Here is an 18,176-nt window from a genome sequence, read left to right as displayed (position 1 = left end):
TAGAAATTTGGTGTAACGAATTCAAAAAGAGTAATTAATTTTAGTTGGGATTTGCTGTATTGTAACATGTTTTTAAAGAGAAAATTAGACACAAATAGAATTTTTTTTTTTTACTTGAAAAAAATCTCTCTTTACAAAATTGCAATAAAAACAATTAAATTGGTATACAAATATATAAGTATATAAGTCTATTTCCCAAAACAATAATTTCAGATAAACTCCATCAACAAATCGTACAAATCAAACGGCATATGATTATTATCTATGAGGAAGCATACTTTTATTTATAATATGTGAAAGAGCAAAAATTTGTTATTAATATGTTACAAAAGTTAATAATAGAATTTGACACCGAAATTAATACCTTTTTAACATATTCTTTAGCTGTCTTAGTAAATTTTGCTCTATTTGTATTATAAACTTCAGCAATAGATGCAACCAGAGCATCATCGGGATTTGGATTCTCAAGAAGATCAGCAATAGCTTCAAGTACTGTAAATTTGAATGAAATATTAATAAATAAATAAAAAACCTTGAAATATGAAATTTTTATACTGACCATGAGAGATCGTCGTTGCAGGCTTCCAAACATCAGTTTTTAACAAATTTACACAAATAGAACCGTCATCGTCAATATTAGGATGATAAATTCTAGTGATGAATTTAACCTAACAAATAAGATAATAGAATATAATATTAATTTTTCAAATGGTGAATGGTGGTGGTAAATAAGTTGTAAATCTCATTAAAATAGATACATACTGAAGGTGGCTTAAATGGATAATCTTGAGAAAAGTCGATTTTTAGCCGGAAAATTCCACTTTTGTAGCAACTATTATTCTGTTTAAGTATGAATCAATATTCAGTTGACATTATTTAATTTAGAATATGAAATATTCTGTAATACTTACAGGTCCCATAATTGTACCTAATAAGTCAAGTATAAAATGATGTAAGTTTGAACCGAAAGTAAAGGGATAGAATAATATTCTTAGAAATACAAGTTACCTGTCCAACTGAACATATCTTCCTCAGAAGTAGGTCCAGCACTAATTCCAACTGGCGGGTTTTTGCAGATATCATTTAGTTCCTATTTTAATTAAAAAGCAGAAGTTAAACTAAAATATTCTTTTTCGACAAGAACTCTTTCAATATTTTCAATATCATTTTTTCACCTTTTGAATGCGTTTAAGAGCCATTTTGGTGGTTACTATAATATAAATCAAAGAATAATAAAGAAAAAAGATGGCTTATTCTAAAGTCAGCAGAAGATAATATTTTAAAAAACGAAACTTTGATCGTCGAATTGCATCATAAAAGCTAAATTATTCCGCTTTAATAAAAAATCGGAGTCTTGTTAAACTTACGTAATGATGCACCGATGTTCATTCACATTGATTTTCCGGAATTGTTAATCCTAAAAAATATTCTAATGTAAATATATCTTTTTTATCACGTGATTTACTAATAACTAAAGAAAATTTAATCGATACAATTATTCTAAATCTTTATTTTTCTCTTTTTTTTTGATGATCAAATTCACCATTAACAAATAAAAAGATCTAAATTACATTAAATCCAAATAGAAAAAATAAGATTCGGAAACAATGATTATATAGAATTACATTTTAAATATTTTTTCTTTTTTTTTTTTTGTTCACAAAAAAAAATATGTATATATAAAAAAAATTATCAATACAATTTACAATAAATAATTAAAATTTTTTTCATTAAAAGTTTAACTATAAATAAATACTTTTGCTTTTCCCTTCCCCCAAGAATTCCTAGCTTAGATTACGCTATTCTATTACCAATCTTCAGCATCTACAAATACATCATCGTCATCATCATCATCGTATTCATGATTAATTACTACTGTAGGTACACTAGTTTGTAATTTCTCGTGTTCTTTTTCATTTGTTTCACTATTAAATTCTTCAAAACTTTCTTGAGCATCTTCAAAATCGAGACTAATAACGCTAGATGAATCATCTCTAAAGATACTTCTGTTATCTTCATCTGAAGGTTTAATTTCCAACTCAACTTCAGTCTGTGAGATGCTGAAAGTTCTTTCATTATCTGGTGATCTTGGAGGCGTAGAATCTGTAATCGAAGAACTTGGGGTTAAGCATGGCATTGTGGACAATGATGACGTTGAAGACATTGGTAATAAGGTCATGGTAGTATGTTTCTCTTTCTTGTCATTATCTGTCTCAGGTTTCTCTGTAAATCTTAAAGTTGTTTCTACTATATCTTTACCAAACGGCTCGAATTCCATAGTGCTTTCACCAAGTCTGTACATACTTCTTCTATTTTGCCAGTAATTATCATCGTCCATAACAGTGGCACATAATTCTTTTTCTAAGATCTCATGATAGCAAACCAGCCGACTAAGCTCAAGGCAGGTGTGCTTAAGTTTTTGAGCTACTACATGAGCAACTTGTATAATACGATCTCGTGTTGTGTTCTTATATGGTATCATAAGGAATAAATTATTCCTGAAACGCACATCTAATTGGAGCTGTGATGTTAATGCTGATATTTTACTTTGGAGTTCATCAAGTTTAGACTATAAAGAAAAGAAGAAATTATATTATTATAGTATTTTACTTTAAAATTATTTGTTAATTCTTTTTTAACACACCCTTAAAACGTTTGCTCTTCCATTAGCCTCATTTGAATTATGGTCGCCAAGTTTGTTGTTAAATAATAAATTTTGCGGATTCCTTTTTTCCTTTATTGATCGGACATTAATATTCCTTATTTTCAAACCAATGGTCTTGAAAGTTGCAGCATAATTGATTTTTGTAATCCAATCATTCATTTCATCTTCACTTTCAGCTTGGAAAAGATACTGATGACCTTTAGGACACACAAGTCGGAAGACATGCGGGTACTTTGTATAAGTCTTATCATATACAGCAACTGATTCTGCCGTCATGAGAATAACATCAGGTCTTAAAATTGGAGGCTTTTTCGACTTCTATTATATTTACAGAGCAAGAAGAAAGAAACAAAAAATTAAGTCAACTCACAGAGAATAATTATAATTTAATATAGTAAGTACCTTTGAATCATATATCTCGGCCATCTGAGTATTAAACCAAACTTCATCTTTAAAGAACATTAGTTGGCTCCCGCTTAATATCACGCCGTATTGCCTCCAACTTCTTACAAACCCACTCTTCTTTTTACCTTCAACCATGTCCACTTTTCTACCCAATTTACCGCCTTTGGTTATTTTAAGGACAAAAGTACCGTCTTCTTCATCTAAAGGTTGAATTGAAGTATTTGTGGGGTTTAAAGTTTCACCATTACGACGAGTTTGAACACCTGTAACCCTAACCGAAGGTGCACTCGCAAATGCCCGATGCAAATTTCCAGTATCCAACGACGGAAGTGTTCCCATGTAAAGATAAGGATTCTCTATAGGAATTAAATGTCTTATAGCTGGTTTAAATTCGGTTGGAATTTTCTGAAAAAAAAATATATATATATAATTTTTAATGTATATTCTCTCTATTATTTATCTAATAGCTAATTATGACCGAAAAACTGCTTACAGTCTGAATAACTGTGTAAGGATCATTTTTTATACGCATTGATTTACGTCGTTCTTTAGCAGAAGAAAAAATCCTTAATTGCTTATGATCTGCTGGCGATTCAAGTATCGTTTGACCATTCACGTCAATGTCATCATCAGCGTATATGAATTGTGCGAATGTAATATTATCATAAAGGATCTACCAAGAAAGTTCATATTTAACTAACCATTTTTTTTTAAAAAAAAGCATGAACTTTGCTATCCTAAATACCTCTAAAATTTCAGAAGATACACCATCAATGCGTGTATTCTTTACAAATTCTTCCTTTGTCATTTTACGTTTAACGCTCTTATTAAATGCATCAGTATGAAGCATTAGTAAAGAAAATGCAAGAACGTATGGGGTATCTGCATGTATAGAAATGTGTCAAAAAATGGTTAAACTCTTTTAGATAACTCTTTGCTAACTCTTTTTGATTTTCATCACTCATCAACTTATTATTGCTAATAAAATTTTCTCCATTAAAAGAAAAACAGATTCTTATTTCACGCAAAATTTACATACCTGAAGAAGCATACAAGTCAGGATTAGATTCATGATATCTCTTAGCAAAAGCTTCCATAACACGATCAATTTGTTGCGTTTCTTTTGGAAGGTGGCATTCCATCAAGAATTTTCTGGAATGAAGTTAAATAAACTCTAGTCAGAATGAATTCAACGGAATATTTTTTTTTTTTTCTTTGAAAAAAAATAAATAATTTGTCTACCGTAATGCAATATCAATAGGATCCTTTTCAAAATCAAAAGCATTCATATATTCTTTAAGAACAGCTTGATGGAAAGAGTCTGATCTATTGTTATAGTAAATAATTAAGTCAGAATGACACTTAAAAAAAACATAATTTAAAATTTAAAATATACTTTTTTGCTAGCATGGAAGGAAGTTTTGATTTTGATAAAGTAAATTGCATCCTTTCGAGATATTGTTTCGGTGTCTCAGTACTCAATTTATTTTCCAGTGGCACAGTATTTTTTTGATCCAAATGATTTAAATTATACATAGACTTTGTAGATAGAAGCATATCGCTATAATATACATCACTGGATAAATTAGGCATAACAGGAGCTGATTCAATACGTTTAAGATAATGCTGCCTCCGTGGACTAAAAGGTTCCGAATTTTCAAGATGAGATTTTTGATAACCTTTTAATCCTAGTCTAGGAGGAGGAAAAGGACGCCGTGATTCGGATGAAAGTGTATTAGAAGAAGAAGTTGTTGAAGTAGGGGAAAGTTCTTCAACTTGTTGAATTTTCACGGGATCGGTTGAAGTTTTTGATGAGACGATCGTAATAGATGAAGGATCATTAACATTAATATTATTGTCAAGAGATACTAATGGTGTTTTTTGGGATGATGAAGATAAATGTTTGTTTTTACCATCTTCACCACTACTACCGAGCTTATCAGGCTCAATTGGAGATATACTAAAGTCTCCAAAGTCAAGGTAAAGTGGGCCCTGCCCCGGTGAATTTTTAGCAGATATGGTCGTTGTGGTGACAGTGGTAACCGTAGTGGTTGTAGTTGTCCTTGTAATTTTCGTTGCCGGATCTGACTCAGGTGTTGATATAATTGTTGGTGATGTTGATGTTGATGATGACGGTGTTTTTTTTGATTTTGATGACTGCAACTTATTATCATATGGTGGTGGTTGAACAATTTCTTCAAAACTTGCCGTGATTTTCGCTAAATTATCATTTGGAGGTATTTGAGAAATTATAGAACTTTTCATTGAAAGGTCATTGTATTTGTTTAATTGCTTTCTATCATTTACTGAAACCATACTAAAAATAGATCTATATAGAACGTTTGGTCAACTACCTAAATTGTCCTTTGCAATGCAAGTCTATTAAATGAAAAAAAGCCTATTGTTGTTTAAAATACGAATGAAGATGCAGGTTGGAAATTAAAGTTTGGCAAGAAACCAATTGTTTGGGACATAAATATAAGACGCAGTCTTATCAGAAAAGAAGGTAAAGAGAAACAAAGATTGTAATATTTTTTGAGCGCCGCCGACACACCAAGTAAAAAAAAATATATATTTCCAAGGATCAAAGTATGATCTTAAAAATTGCCTTGAAAATTATGGCAATTAAAATTGAAAAGAAAATAAATTTCGTTTTTTTTTTTTTGGGCACAGGCCGGCGCAATTCGCAATTTTTGTAAAGGAAACAAAATTTTGGTTACTGTATATCAATAACGTTACAATTGAAGTTGATCAGTGTAAATTGTTACAAATTACATCGCACAAAAATTATGGCTATTTTTAATACATTACACAACAAAAAGTAGCGTGCTTGTATTTATATTAATTAACTTAAACACCACTCATTTTTTCTTCTTGTGTAAAGAGTCGGTTATACTTCATTCTGAAACAGGAGATGCATGTATATAACAAATAACAAATAAACAATAAATGTTATTTTTCGTGTGGAATGACCTCAAAGTTTAGATTTTGATGAAATAAGAGATCATTTAAAATCATATTACTCATGGCGAGAAATTTTATATACTAAATAACTCTCGATCTCGCCGTCAAATATTATAGTTCTTTTTTTTAAAAAAAAATTAAAATAATATGCATAAATAATCCAAGAAAACATTCAATGATCTATTTCGTTTGAAATTTTAATACTTTTTTATGCTTAAAAAAAATTCGGAATTATGGAATTTTAATTTCGGTTAGTTTTTGTTTTTGTTGTACAAATTTATGCAAATTTATTTATATATTAAAAAAAAAACAATTATTGTGTTTAGATTTCTTTTATTTATTTACAAAAAGGGAAATCATAAAAGATATTTAAGATGATACTTTTTTAGCATCTAAGAGATTCGTCGATCTCATTAGTAAGAAATGATAGTCCGGGAATTATTGATTGGAACTTGTCTTATTGGAGCAAAATCAATATATTTTTTAAATACGTAACCAATCAATGGACATCCCTTTTATCCTAGCCTTTTCTTTCACGTTAGATAAAACGGAGCGTTTTATTCGTTTTATCCTAGCTCTGTAGATTGTGGATATATCACTTGATCCGTTGGATATTCCAAATCTTACTGATAACTTTAGCTCATCAAACAAGCTTAGGAACTAAAGACAGTAGGTAGAATGAAAATTCCTTTATTATTCTACCGCTAGAGGTCCATTAGTAAGACGCAAATCCATCCTAAAAGTTAAAAAATTATGTAAATCTATTGCTATTTGCATTACCCGTCTTTGTGAGTTCGAATTGACATTTAACTGTTTTACATATTATAAGCCACTTACTTTCTGTTATGTGCTTATTTACATAATAAGCCAATTTTCATTCTTCCAGGTTAAAAATAATTGTGCCATGGGTTTGTAAATATTCTTGTGCTAGAATTTCGCGCAAATTTTTACCAATCCGTTTTAAATTTATTTAAAAGGGATTTATAAATAATTTTCAAACTCGTACTAGTTCAACTTGACCGAAATTGATGTTGAATACCTATTTACATTCTAAGCGAGACAATTTAAGTTTCAAACTTTCGTACCGTCTATCAAGTTTAATTGAGTTGCTATTTTTTTGTTGTGAGGAAAATATTGAAATTTGAAGATAATCTGGCAGATTGAATGATAAAACTGTTTGAAAGTGTGTAGGAAAGAAATATGATGGAAATTCTTTATCGATTCATTAGTTGCGATCGAAAAAGTTGTTAATAAATATTACTTCATTTCTATATTATCAGAATTATGTTTAAATGAATTTTTTCTGTCAAAAGAAATATAAGAAGGCCAAAACGGATAACATAAACCAAAATCCAAAGATATAATTTATTAGATTAATCTGTAACCGAGAAATTTATTCTGTTGTTAATTTAATTCTTAAATACCGTAATTTGAACCAGGAATTAAAAGTAGTACCGCCCGATTTGAAAGCCACGTCAAGAATTAGGATATAAATAGAAATTTTTTTAAGCCACAAATACAACAAAAATTATCAAATTTTTGCACTGCCTTTAGTATAATTCGTCAATTTGATAAATTATTTTTAATTGTTACGAATTTAAAGACCAAAAAAAGCTACTGATCCAAAGAAGTTTTTTTCTGGTCGAGATCATGAGCAACGATTTATTTTTTTTTATAATTTGTAATTTTCATTTGATAGAATTTGAAACATCATAATTTCATTATTTTGGGCTATTTATTTTTATTTCATTTTTTTTACGATGCTTCCTTTTTTTGTAAAATATTTTGGCTTTTTAGTTTTATTAATATTTTTACCTCTTCAAACACATTCATTCTTTCAACGTGAAAAGTATTTAAGTAGTGGGCTTTATCTTATAAATGACGTTGGCTTAGGAAATATATCGGGAACAGTAGCGGCTTTTGCAGATTTCAATTCTGATAAATAGTGAGCATGTTTTAGATTTTTACTTTATTACTTGAATCGCCAATGAATCTTTTTATCGAATTCTTTAATTTTTTGAATAAATCAGTACAGATCTATTAGTGTTAAGTTCAGATCAAAGGTCTATAAGTGTTTATTTGTGGAATCATGGTAAATTATTAATTATTGTGTTCATTATTTAAAAAAGGACTATATTTGTTAAAAATTAATTTTTATCATCTATAGCGAATTATAAATTTACCAAAGCACCACATGCAGATATAACAATATTGCCAAATGAAGAAAATAGTTTTATAATTACAAATATATTACCGGGAGATTATAATTATGACGGGAATTTGGATATTTTAGTTATGGGACAGACCAATCCATTAAGTAACAATAGAAAACAAGAGCCTCTTTTAATGCGAGTGTATTTTGGATATGAAAATGACACATTTAGTAATATTTTATTTCTATATTGTTAAATTATTATACATTAAGAATAACTCTAACTGAATAATATATGATATTAGATCCTAATTTTATTAATGTAAAACCAGCAACATATCAACAACCCATTCCATTTGATTTTGATGGTGATATGAAAATTGATTTAATAGGACATAGTTTTGATAATAATACGAAGCTTTCGATATGGCGGAATATATATAATGAAACTACACAAGAATTATTTGAAGTGTGAGAATGTTAATAAATTTCGAATGAGAAATTAAAAATATGACAACATTAATTGAATATTTTTATTTATTTTAGAGTGCCGTTACCTATACTGCCTGATTCTAATGTTCCACCTTGTACATTGTCAGATCCACATTCTAATGCTTTCATTGATCTTAATGGTGATTGCAAGTCAGGTATGAAAGTAAATAATAAAATTTTTTTTGGGAAATACAATAATTAAATATATAAAAAAATAAAAAAAATATTTATATATACTTTATAGATTTGTTTCTTACATGCCAAGACACTTCTGGAAAATTAACGTATCAAATATGGACGAATACGATGGATGGTTATGTATTTAGCAAGTCTGGCGATTTACCACAAGGCGTTGGTCAAATATCGTTTGCAGATATGGGTTTGTTAAAAAGTTAATTTCTTATCTGAGAAGTTAGGAGCATATAATTTCAATTATTCTTACGTATTTCATTTTAGATGGTGATGGAACATTAGACATGGTGTTTCCAGTATGTAACAACGGATGCAAGATTCATGTAGCATATAACAGACAAATGCCATTATGTGAGAATAAAGATTCTAAGGATTGTCGAAAAGCATCGGAATTATGTATACCGGATGATAGTTTCAATTTTGATATGACAACTGATGCATCAAATGGCGTAAGTTAAGATTTATATACACATTTATAAAGAGTAATAATAAAATAATGTAATATGTTATGAATAATTAATATTCCTATTTGAATGTCAGGGTTATGTTATCTTGGATCTTCAGAGCGAGTTGCCTGCTGGAGAAGATATTGTATTATTGGATCCAGATTTTAACGGAATTTTACCAATTTCTCTTCGTATTGGTAAAGATATTTTTATTTTTAGCTCTTGTTTATTATTGTACATTTTATTTGACACTTTTTTTTGTTAGGTGATTACAATCTTGATGGATATCCGGATTTACTCGTGATTACTTCAAATTCCAAAGGATCACATGTAACATTGCTAGAATCAATTTTATGTACAAATCGCAAATGTTCTTCTTCGGCAGTCGCATCACAAAAACGAACATTTATTAAAGTTAATGATGGTGCCCAGCCTCTCAGTGATATCAAAAATGCCAAAAATGCTGCCTTTCTGGATCTTGACGAAGATGTAAAGAGATTTTTAATTTTTTACTATTCAACCTATGAGAAAATTTTTTTATATGAAACTCATTATTATTATTAGGGAACAATGGATATTTTAGTACTTACTGCTACTGGTGATAAAACAGCATCAAGAGGTGTACGAATGATACATAACAATTACTTTAATGATGCATTCTTCCTTAAGACTTTAGGTATGTAGTTGAATTAATTATATACCTATTATGTTTAAATATATTAAATCACGTGTATTATTTTATTATAATAGTTTTAAATGGGGTGGCACATAAACAGGTTAGTTATAGTTTATTATTATTTGTAAAGGTAAAAAAAAGGAAATAAATAAAAATATTTCATTTATGTTTTTTATAGCGTTATGGAGTGAATTATCCTGGTGCAGAATTTAAATTCACTGTACTTGATACCTCTGGAAGGAAAAGAGCAAATCAAGGTATGTTAAACTTAGATTATATTATACCTTTTAATGAATATTAATATATTTATGATATGTAAAAATAGTTGCACAATATTTCCAAAGTGGATATTTGTCTTTACAAACACCATATTCACTTTTTGGACTTGGGCGTACAAATAATTATGTTGAAGAATTATTTGTTGGAGTTTCAAGAAATCAGGTAATTATGTATTATTTATTGGACGGAAAAATATATTATATATGTTGTCATAATTATGTAATAATTTTTATCTTGGTGATAAATTCATATTTTTTTTTACTAATCAAAAATTTAATATTGTTAGAGTGCATATTTTACCAGTTTCGCAGGAGTAATACCTAATTCACAACTTATTATTATTCCTTATCAGCCAGCAGGAGTATATGATACATCAACGTAAGTAATAGCTAAATCAGCTCAGATATTTACACAATTCACTTAACATACGATGCTCTCTTTTAATAGATGGTCAAGAGAGTTATATATTCATCCAGGTGATTGGATACCATGGGTATTATTGATTTTAGTTATTGTAACAATAATTTTAGCTATTGTTGTATTTACATTAAATTATATTGAAAAGGTAATTAAAAGATAATTAACTTTAAAATATTTAATTATTAATTATTAAATTTATATTGATAATTTTTTTCTTATTTGGTAGAGAGAAGATGAAAATGAAAAAAGAAAGGCTTCAAGATTTGTTAATTTCGATGCTATGTAACAAGCGAAAATTTTTATAATCAATTAGAAAAATTATTTATAAATTGTTAAGTTGCTATAAAAAGGGTTCGTTATTATATGATGATTTTGTTAAAATAGTAAAATTTTGTAAAATACAGTACTATGTTACTGAAAAAATGGTTTGTTTTATATATATATATATATATATAAATTTTATTAATAATTATTACAAGATCCTTTTTTTTTTAATTTAATAAAGGAAATTATATAAGATAGACTCATAAACACGGCTGTAAGCCGATAGATAGATCAATAAACTCAAAAAGTAAATATATACATAATTAACCTTTTCTATGTATAGATTTTGCTTCGGTTAAAGTCATTCCTTCGTATAAAGCATTTTTAAGATTTTTATCCATCACAGTATGTTTCTCACATGAATCTAGAACTTGATCCAATAAGTCTTTAGGGATACATACGACACCGTTTAAATCCGCAAGAATAATATCATCAGGATTAATTTTTATCGGAGGATCATGATTTCCATTAAGAGTTACTGGAATATTAAGTTCAGATAGACGTGTAAATTCCCTTGAAGATAAAATTGAAACCGCTCTAGCAAAAACCTGTATATATTTTAGTTTTTTTTTTTTAAAAAAAATATTTGTAATCCCGAATTACATACTGGAGTTTCATCAGATCGAAGTTCGTCAAGATCTCGTACTCTACCATCTACCACAACACCTCTTACTCCAAGTATTTTAGCCCTTGTGTTCATTAATCCTCCCCAAACGGCATTTACAGAATCTATAATAATAATTTAATTTTATTTTTCATCTTTAAAATAGTGGAATCTTTTTTAAAATTATTTTTTTTTTTAAAACAAAAACATACTTTGCGGAGTAGATAGAAACACTACACTACCGGAAGGAACTGTATCAACCTATATATAATATTATTAGATCTATTTATAATTTTTAAATCGAAATCACAATTATTTAGTGAAGCGAACATACATAAGATTTATCTATTTTAGGTGAAGTTGTATCGGATTTCGGTACAAGCTATTTATTATGCCACATAAATAAAAGTTATTTGAAACTTGTTCGAAACTATAAATTTTTTTTTATAAAGTTTCTTTTTTTATTTTTAAAAAAAAAAAAATTCACTTTAACAGTATAAACAGGACCAACAAGTTTAGTATCTCCTGATTGATATTCAGGTGAAAACATAACAATGTCAGGTAGATATCCTCCTAGAGGATGTTTTAATCTGAGAAGAGCATCGGCAACCTAAATTAAATTCTTGAAATTTAGTTACATGATAAAATTTTTTTACAAATTTTTTTTCTTCATAAATGGTTATCTAGGTTATTTTTAAAAATTGAATTCAAAAGTACTTTGAGGAAAACCATTTGTAAAAGAAAAAAAAAATTCTCTACTTTATAACTGACATACATCACAAGCTGAGAATGATTTTAAAAGTTCAAGTTTCTTATAAACCGAATTATCATCTGTCATTGTTATGATATTTCGAACAACTAATTTTAATTCATTTGGTCCTTTTTATAATTAACATTTTGTGAATCATGAACACGTGCCAAGATCTAATCAGATCGATGATTCATAAAAGAATTTATTCTTTTAGTTTTAGTTTGGTAACATCTGTTTCAAATAATAAATATGTCTTATTATAAACTGCCTCCAAATTATTATCTTCAATTTTATCCTCCCCCACCCCACCCTCCACCACCTCCTGCCTTTCAAACTACTACACAAAAATTTCTTCGTTTCCATGACTTTCATCATACTCATTTTATACAAAATAGGAATTTTTTTCATGCGCTTAATTCAACTACACCATGGTGGTCATGGAAAGTTGAAGAGGAAGGTGTAGAAGAAGGAAGTAGATATCAACAACAACAGCCCGAAGAGTATGAAAATTACGAGTATCAAGAGGAATATTATGAAGAAAGGGAAGAAGAGAAGGCTGAAGGAGTTGAGTTTGTGTTAAGTGAAGAAGCAATAGCAATGTTCCGTTTCTCTGAATTAAGAAAACAACAACGTAAGTTATTTGATTTCGATTCTCCTTTAATAGAACAAGTATCTCACATAATTATATTAACATTAAATTTGAAAAAAAAAAATATTTTTCTCCAAGTTGCGGAAGAGATTTCAAAGTCAAAAAAAAAATAATAATAATGACAATAATGATAATAATGATAATGATGATAATTTACAAAGTCAAGCATCATCAACAGATGATAATTACCTTGACACGGAACCTGATCCATCAATTATTCCGTCATTTCATAATCAACCTTGCGTGGAATCAAAAGAATTGTATGGAGACTCTTGCACGATCATTAATACACTAGAAGCGGCAGTTAATTCTACGTTTGTTCAAAGTTTTAATGTTTCTAATAAAGCCACAAATAATAGTCGACGAGACGAAGAAGTGGTTTATTGGCCTGTTTTGCCCTTAAGATTTGTTTAAATAACATTATGAAAGGAACTCGTTTTTTTGTCATTAGTCACGTTTTTTTTTGGACTATATGATACGTAAGTGAAAAAAAAATTTTTTATTTTTTTTCCAGATGATGATAAAAATCATCCTTGTTCTTTGAATGAACATCTTTTCTTTATGAAAATTGATTGTTCATTGTGACGAAAAAATCTTGTGGCCATATAAAATTATCTGAACGGATACTTTATAGAGGATATAAATTCTTCAAATAATTAATAAGTTTACTAACTAATCTTTTTATTTCTTTGATTTTACACGATAAAATTAATGATAACAAACAATACATTATAAAAAAAAAATTTTTTTTTTTTAAATATGAATGTGTGTGGAAAGTGCTATTTATTTTATTTACATATACACACAAAAAGTGAATTACAAGAAAAAAAGAAAAAATTATAAAAAAAAAAGTTTCAAGAAAAAAAAATTTCAAAGAAAGAAAAAGTATTGGAGCATAAATAAAAAGAAAAATCATCCGAGCATAACCATAGAAAAAGAATTTTTTTTGTTCTTGTTATAAGGAAAGAGTTAGGATTTTTTTTTGGGTTTGAATTTATATGAATAGTAAGTTTTTTTTAAACGTTTTTGTATAGTAAATAGAAGGAGTTTCGAAATTTTAAGGAAATAATTTATGAAAGGAAGGAATATATGAATGTGAAAAAAATTCTTTTTTTATCATAAAAAATTTAATCATAATCTCGCATAATGATTGTATAATGTAAAATAATCAAATAGGGGAAAATAATAATAAATAAATAATAATAAAAAAAGAGCATTAAAAATTTACAGAGAAAAAAAAATGATTATAAGAAGAAATATGAAAGCTTTCCCACCTGACTATAAATATACAAAAATAAAAGATCCAACACTTGAATCACTACTAAATACTAGAGGATCATGCATGGGAATAATGGAATTGGATTCATCATCATAATCTTAAAAATGAAAATGTATCCAATTTTCACATAAATACATCTAATACGAAACACTAGCATTAAATCTATTCCTAAGACCGTCTAAATAAATTGTGAAACTTTTTTTGTTCTCTCGTTTTTTTTTTCTTTTTGTTTTGTTTTGTTTTTTTTTTTTGATATTATTTATACAATTCGTTTCTTAATGTATTATCGTTTACAATTGAATTATTAAATTGAACGAGAATACATTTTTTTTTGTTTGAATTTGATGCGATATTAAGGAGATGATGATGGGTGATGATGGTGTTATATTGTTGCGATAGTGAATAATTATATGCTCTTTGTAAAGACATTTTTGTGAAGGATTGATTATTAAATTTAATGTAAGCTAAACGAAAGAAAAAGATTTTAAAAGTCCTAACAAAATATCATTTTTTTTCTTGACATTTTGCAAAAATGTTCAATTGATAATGATATTTGTATATATTGGTTTGTAACCAAGACTTTTTGGGGGTTGTTTTATATATAATAAAATTAATTTAGTCAATAATTAAGAAAAGGATCATCAAAAAGGAAAAAAAAATATAAATATAAGAATAAAGTATTTGTTACTTTATTCTTATTATGGAGTGATCTCATTGATATCCGTTGATGTTGTTGTTAGTGTTGCTAGTAGTAGTAGTAGTAGTGTTGGTAGTATTCGCGGTGGTAGTTGTAGAAGATTGGCGCATGGCTAAACCTGGGGGAGACGACTGTCCAACTGAAATTGATCCTATCGAAGGAATCGTTGTTGAAGGAACAGCCATAGATCCGTTAGGTTCATATACAACTTGTGCTTGTTGACTTTGTGGTGGCGGTTGTGGTTGAGCCTCTTGTTGGTTTATATCTTGTGAGCGTTGTTTTTTCCCTCCTCGACGATTAGGCGCTTGTCCATTCTCATATCGCTGTCGTTTCTTTATGACATCGGTCTTCATGGACAACGGTCGTCTCTCATGATGTAATTTAAAACTAAAATAAATAGGATTAATTAATTATTTTTTTTTTTAAAAAAAAAATAATAAATACTAAATAAACATATTAATAATAATTACTATAAGCCACAGGCATTGCAAAGCGTTTGTCCTTCTTCATCACGTCTCCACAATGGTGTAGTCATTGTTCCACAATTAGAGCAGACTGGTTGTGCAGCTTCATCATCACGAGCATCCTTACGTACAATATGTGGCTTCATAGTCTTAGGACGAGCCATTTTGTGTAATTTCAGACTAATTTAATAAAAAAAAGAGAAATATGTGATTAATAAAATTGAACAACGATTGCATCATAAAAATATATATGTATATTGTTAAATATAATTACTTACTATAAACCGCAAGCATTACATAAAAGTTCATCGTTGGCCGAACGTCTCCAAAGAGGAGTCGACGTCACGCCACAATTGAAACATTGTTGTTCACCATTAGAATGAGCCTTTTTAGGTCTACTATTTTCAGATGTTGATGAGCCTGTTGAATTATTAGCAGAAGGGCGAGCAGCAGACGGCACATCCATCGATGATGTGGTGGAATTTGGAGAAGTTGATGATGACACTGATTTTGCCGATCCTTGTTGCGGCTGTTGCTGTTGTTGTCCAAGAGAAATTGATGCATTATTTGTATTATTTTGTTCAGGATATTGATTCATATACAAAATATTTGAAAGACTTCCGTGTGGATGTTCAGCAGTAGTGGGAGTATTGAGAGGAGTATTTAATGGAGTATTTATTGGAGTATCATGTGAAGTATTTAATGACATAGGACCGACATTGATATGTGAAGGTGAATGATCACTATTGCTAACGTAAACAGCATCGTGCCCAACGTTCATCGGGTATGGTATACTTGATTGCAATTCCGAATTTTGCGAAGGATACCAATCCGTAGGAGAAGGTGGTTCTGATGAGTCGGAAGAAGAATAGAAATGATGATGTGGATGAACTCTCATAACATCATTAAATTCGACCATCATTGTAGGTTGCTGATTATTAGGATCCAATATAGCGTGAGCATCAAACGATCGAGTGAAAATTCCTGGCAATGAAACGACTTGATATGGATCTTGATCATTGGTATATTGACGTAAGTAAAATTCTTGGTTTGCTTCATTGTATCTGAAAATATCATCTACACCAACTTAATAAAAGAAAATATAAAGACATTAGGGTATAACAATAATTAATAAGTTAACAAATAAATAATTTTTTTTAAAAAAACCTACTATTTAAACTCATATGATTGTCCTCGAGTGAATCCAACTCCAATAATTCAGCATTATTTTGGCCATTAATCGAGGTAATTATTTCTTTATTATTTCCATAATCATTTTGTGAATGATCACTAACTTCAGTACTATTATCATTAATATTATTATTATTGGTCGAAGAAGCAGTTATTTCAGTAGAAACAGATTCTGAAGCAGTTTTGATATGTTTAGTCTTCTGGTTAGTTTTCTTTACTTGTGATCCAACATTAGCAACAGCGCTTATGCTAGGTTTTTTAGCATATTTCTTCTTCCCTTTCTTTTCCAAAATTTCTTGTGCTTTAGGAGGTCGATAAAGTGGAGCAGCTAAATGTTTTAAATTGGTTGCTTTCTCATTTTCTAATTTTTTAGTTGTAGCAGTGGATAATTTTTTAAATTGTGTTTGAGATATAGATTTATTTCCATGGACCATAAGATGATGCATGAACCAAAGTCGCCAAGATAAATTTTCCAAACGCATTCCATATTCCAGTGAATCTTTTACTTTTGTCATTAAACGCCATGTTTTAGATAAATCTTCGTCAGTTTCTATCGATAACAGTGAGAATGCTTTATTGCCTTTGATCTTAAGTTTTGTTGGAGCCATTCAGATTTAACTATAAATATAAAAAAATGAAATAATGAAAAAAGAAATATTTAAGAATTAATTAAAAAAAAATACGTGCTGATTTATATATCGATCCTTATTATCTAGTAGGTTTTTTTAAATAAAAATGAAAAAAAATTGTATCCCTCAAAATTTTATTATGACAGAACTAAATAAGCAATACCTTAATAGTTCTGTATTGGGGGGTGAAGTAAAAAGAGTAAAAAAAAAAAAAAAGAGAAAGGGAGAGAGAGAGAACTAAAATTTTAAATTTACCTGATAAAATTTTAAAAAGTTTTTGGTTTCTTTTTCTCTTAAAAAGATTATTATAACAAGACCGATAAATTCTTTGTAACAGAAGGTAACAAAGAATTTAGTTGAACGTAATGTAGTTAAATTATTCAATAAATAATATGAAAATATTTGAACTGATGTAGTCACTCTTAGTAAAATAGTCGAACAGAGCGAGCGCTAAGGGGCAGAAAAGATTGATCAGCCGTATTTTTCAAAACTAATAATGTAACCTCAAAAAAAAATGTGGCAAAGTGTGAAAGTAGGGTGTTAAGATAAAAAAAAATAAAATAAAATAAAATAAAAAAAAGAAAAAAAGGTTGCCATTTACAACGATGACGTATTGAGCATAATATAAATTATGTAAAATTTAAAGTAATAATAAGTAATAATAATAGTAGTAGTTAAAAATATATATACAATATACATGCATGTTGTATACATGTTATATAATTTTTTATATAATATAAAAAAAAAAGTAAATTCGAGGTTTGCGTCTTTTTGTTTATTATTTGGGGGTATGCATGATATAAATATGACTGACTTAACCAGTAAATAATTCACGCCCAAGTCTGTGATTTCTGCAAATTGTCTGCCCATTTGGTGACACAATGAACATGTAGAACG

General features: G+C 28.6%; 6 protein-coding genes across 6 annotated transcripts; 2 read left to right on the top strand and 4 right to left on the bottom strand.

Moving 5' to 3' along the window:
• Window positions 1-9: 9 nt before the first annotated feature.
• Window positions 10-1,303, bottom strand: OCT59_006536 (uncharacterized protein). Its single transcript, XM_025318298.2, has 7 exons — window positions 1,176-1,303; window positions 1,009-1,090; window positions 912-928; window positions 763-840; window positions 560-668; window positions 365-492; window positions 10-277 (listed from the first exon to the last, which is right to left on the bottom strand). The coding sequence occupies exons 1-7, from the start codon at window positions 1,197-1,199 to the stop codon at window positions 263-265; spliced, it is 453 nt and encodes a 150-aa protein (XP_025176507.1). The 5' UTR covers window positions 1,200-1,303; the 3' UTR covers window positions 10-262.
• Window positions 1,304-1,464: 161 nt separating this feature from the next.
• Window positions 1,465-5,386, bottom strand: OCT59_006535 (uncharacterized protein; the record flags this gene model as incomplete). Its single annotated transcript, XM_025318297.2, has 8 exons — window positions 1,465-2,569; window positions 2,645-2,983; window positions 3,068-3,475; window positions 3,564-3,743; window positions 3,816-3,952; window positions 4,110-4,222; window positions 4,313-4,396; window positions 4,467-5,386. 8 exons carry the CDS (start codon window positions 5,384-5,386, stop codon window positions 1,808-1,810), a joined length of 2,943 nt encoding a protein of 980 aa, XP_025176506.1. The 3' UTR covers window positions 1,465-1,807.
• Window positions 5,387-7,794: 2,408 nt separating this feature from the next.
• OCT59_006534 (uncharacterized protein) lies at window positions 7,795-11,211 on the top strand (the record flags this gene model as incomplete). The annotated part of the gene is made up of 16 exons (XM_066141318.1): window positions 7,795-7,979; window positions 8,065-8,126; window positions 8,202-8,417; window positions 8,492-8,657; window positions 8,733-8,833; window positions 8,923-9,057; window positions 9,135-9,319; window positions 9,411-9,513; window positions 9,582-9,805; window positions 9,881-9,992; window positions 10,067-10,092; window positions 10,171-10,249; window positions 10,318-10,433; window positions 10,558-10,649; window positions 10,719-10,836; window positions 10,918-11,211. 16 exons carry the CDS (start codon window positions 7,795-7,797, stop codon window positions 10,975-10,977), a joined length of 1,980 nt encoding a protein of 659 aa, XP_065998117.1. The 3' UTR covers window positions 10,978-11,211.
• Window positions 11,123-12,471, bottom strand: OCT59_006533 (uncharacterized protein). Its single transcript, XM_025318296.2, has 6 exons — window positions 12,395-12,471; window positions 12,107-12,229; window positions 11,954-12,001; window positions 11,832-11,880; window positions 11,623-11,744; window positions 11,123-11,563 (listed from the first exon to the last, which is right to left on the bottom strand). Exons 1-6 carry the CDS (start codon window positions 12,455-12,457, stop codon window positions 11,279-11,281), a joined length of 690 nt encoding a protein of 229 aa, XP_025176504.1. The 5' UTR covers window positions 12,458-12,471; the 3' UTR covers window positions 11,123-11,278.
• A 148-nt stretch (window positions 12,472-12,619) lies between these two features.
• Window positions 12,620-13,433, top strand: OCT59_006532 (uncharacterized protein; the record flags this gene model as incomplete). The annotated part of the gene is made up of 3 exons (XM_066141317.1): window positions 12,620-13,001; window positions 13,098-13,116; window positions 13,181-13,433. 3 exons carry the CDS (start codon window positions 12,620-12,622, stop codon window positions 13,431-13,433), a joined length of 654 nt encoding a protein of 217 aa, XP_065998116.1.
• Window positions 13,434-14,549: 1,116 nt separating this feature from the next.
• Window positions 14,550-17,756, bottom strand: OCT59_006531 (uncharacterized protein). The gene is made up of 5 exons (XM_025318294.2): window positions 17,535-17,756; window positions 16,631-17,268; window positions 15,738-16,545; window positions 15,466-15,639; window positions 14,550-15,382 (listed from the first exon to the last, which is right to left on the bottom strand). Exons 2-5 carry the CDS (start codon window positions 17,256-17,258, stop codon window positions 15,010-15,012), a joined length of 1,983 nt encoding a protein of 660 aa, XP_025176502.1. The 5' UTR covers window positions 17,259-17,268; window positions 17,535-17,756; the 3' UTR covers window positions 14,550-15,009.
• Window positions 17,757-18,176: the final 420 nt, after the last annotated feature.

This window comes from Rhizophagus irregularis, chromosome 14 (assembly GCF_026210795.1).
Source record: "Rhizophagus irregularis chromosome 14, complete sequence".
NCBI classification, from domain to species: Eukaryota; Fungi; Glomeromycota; class Glomeromycetes; order Glomerales; family Glomeraceae; genus Rhizophagus; species Rhizophagus irregularis.
Note: the sequence above shows the minus strand (reverse complement) of the source record. Positions and strands in the feature narration are given on the sequence as shown.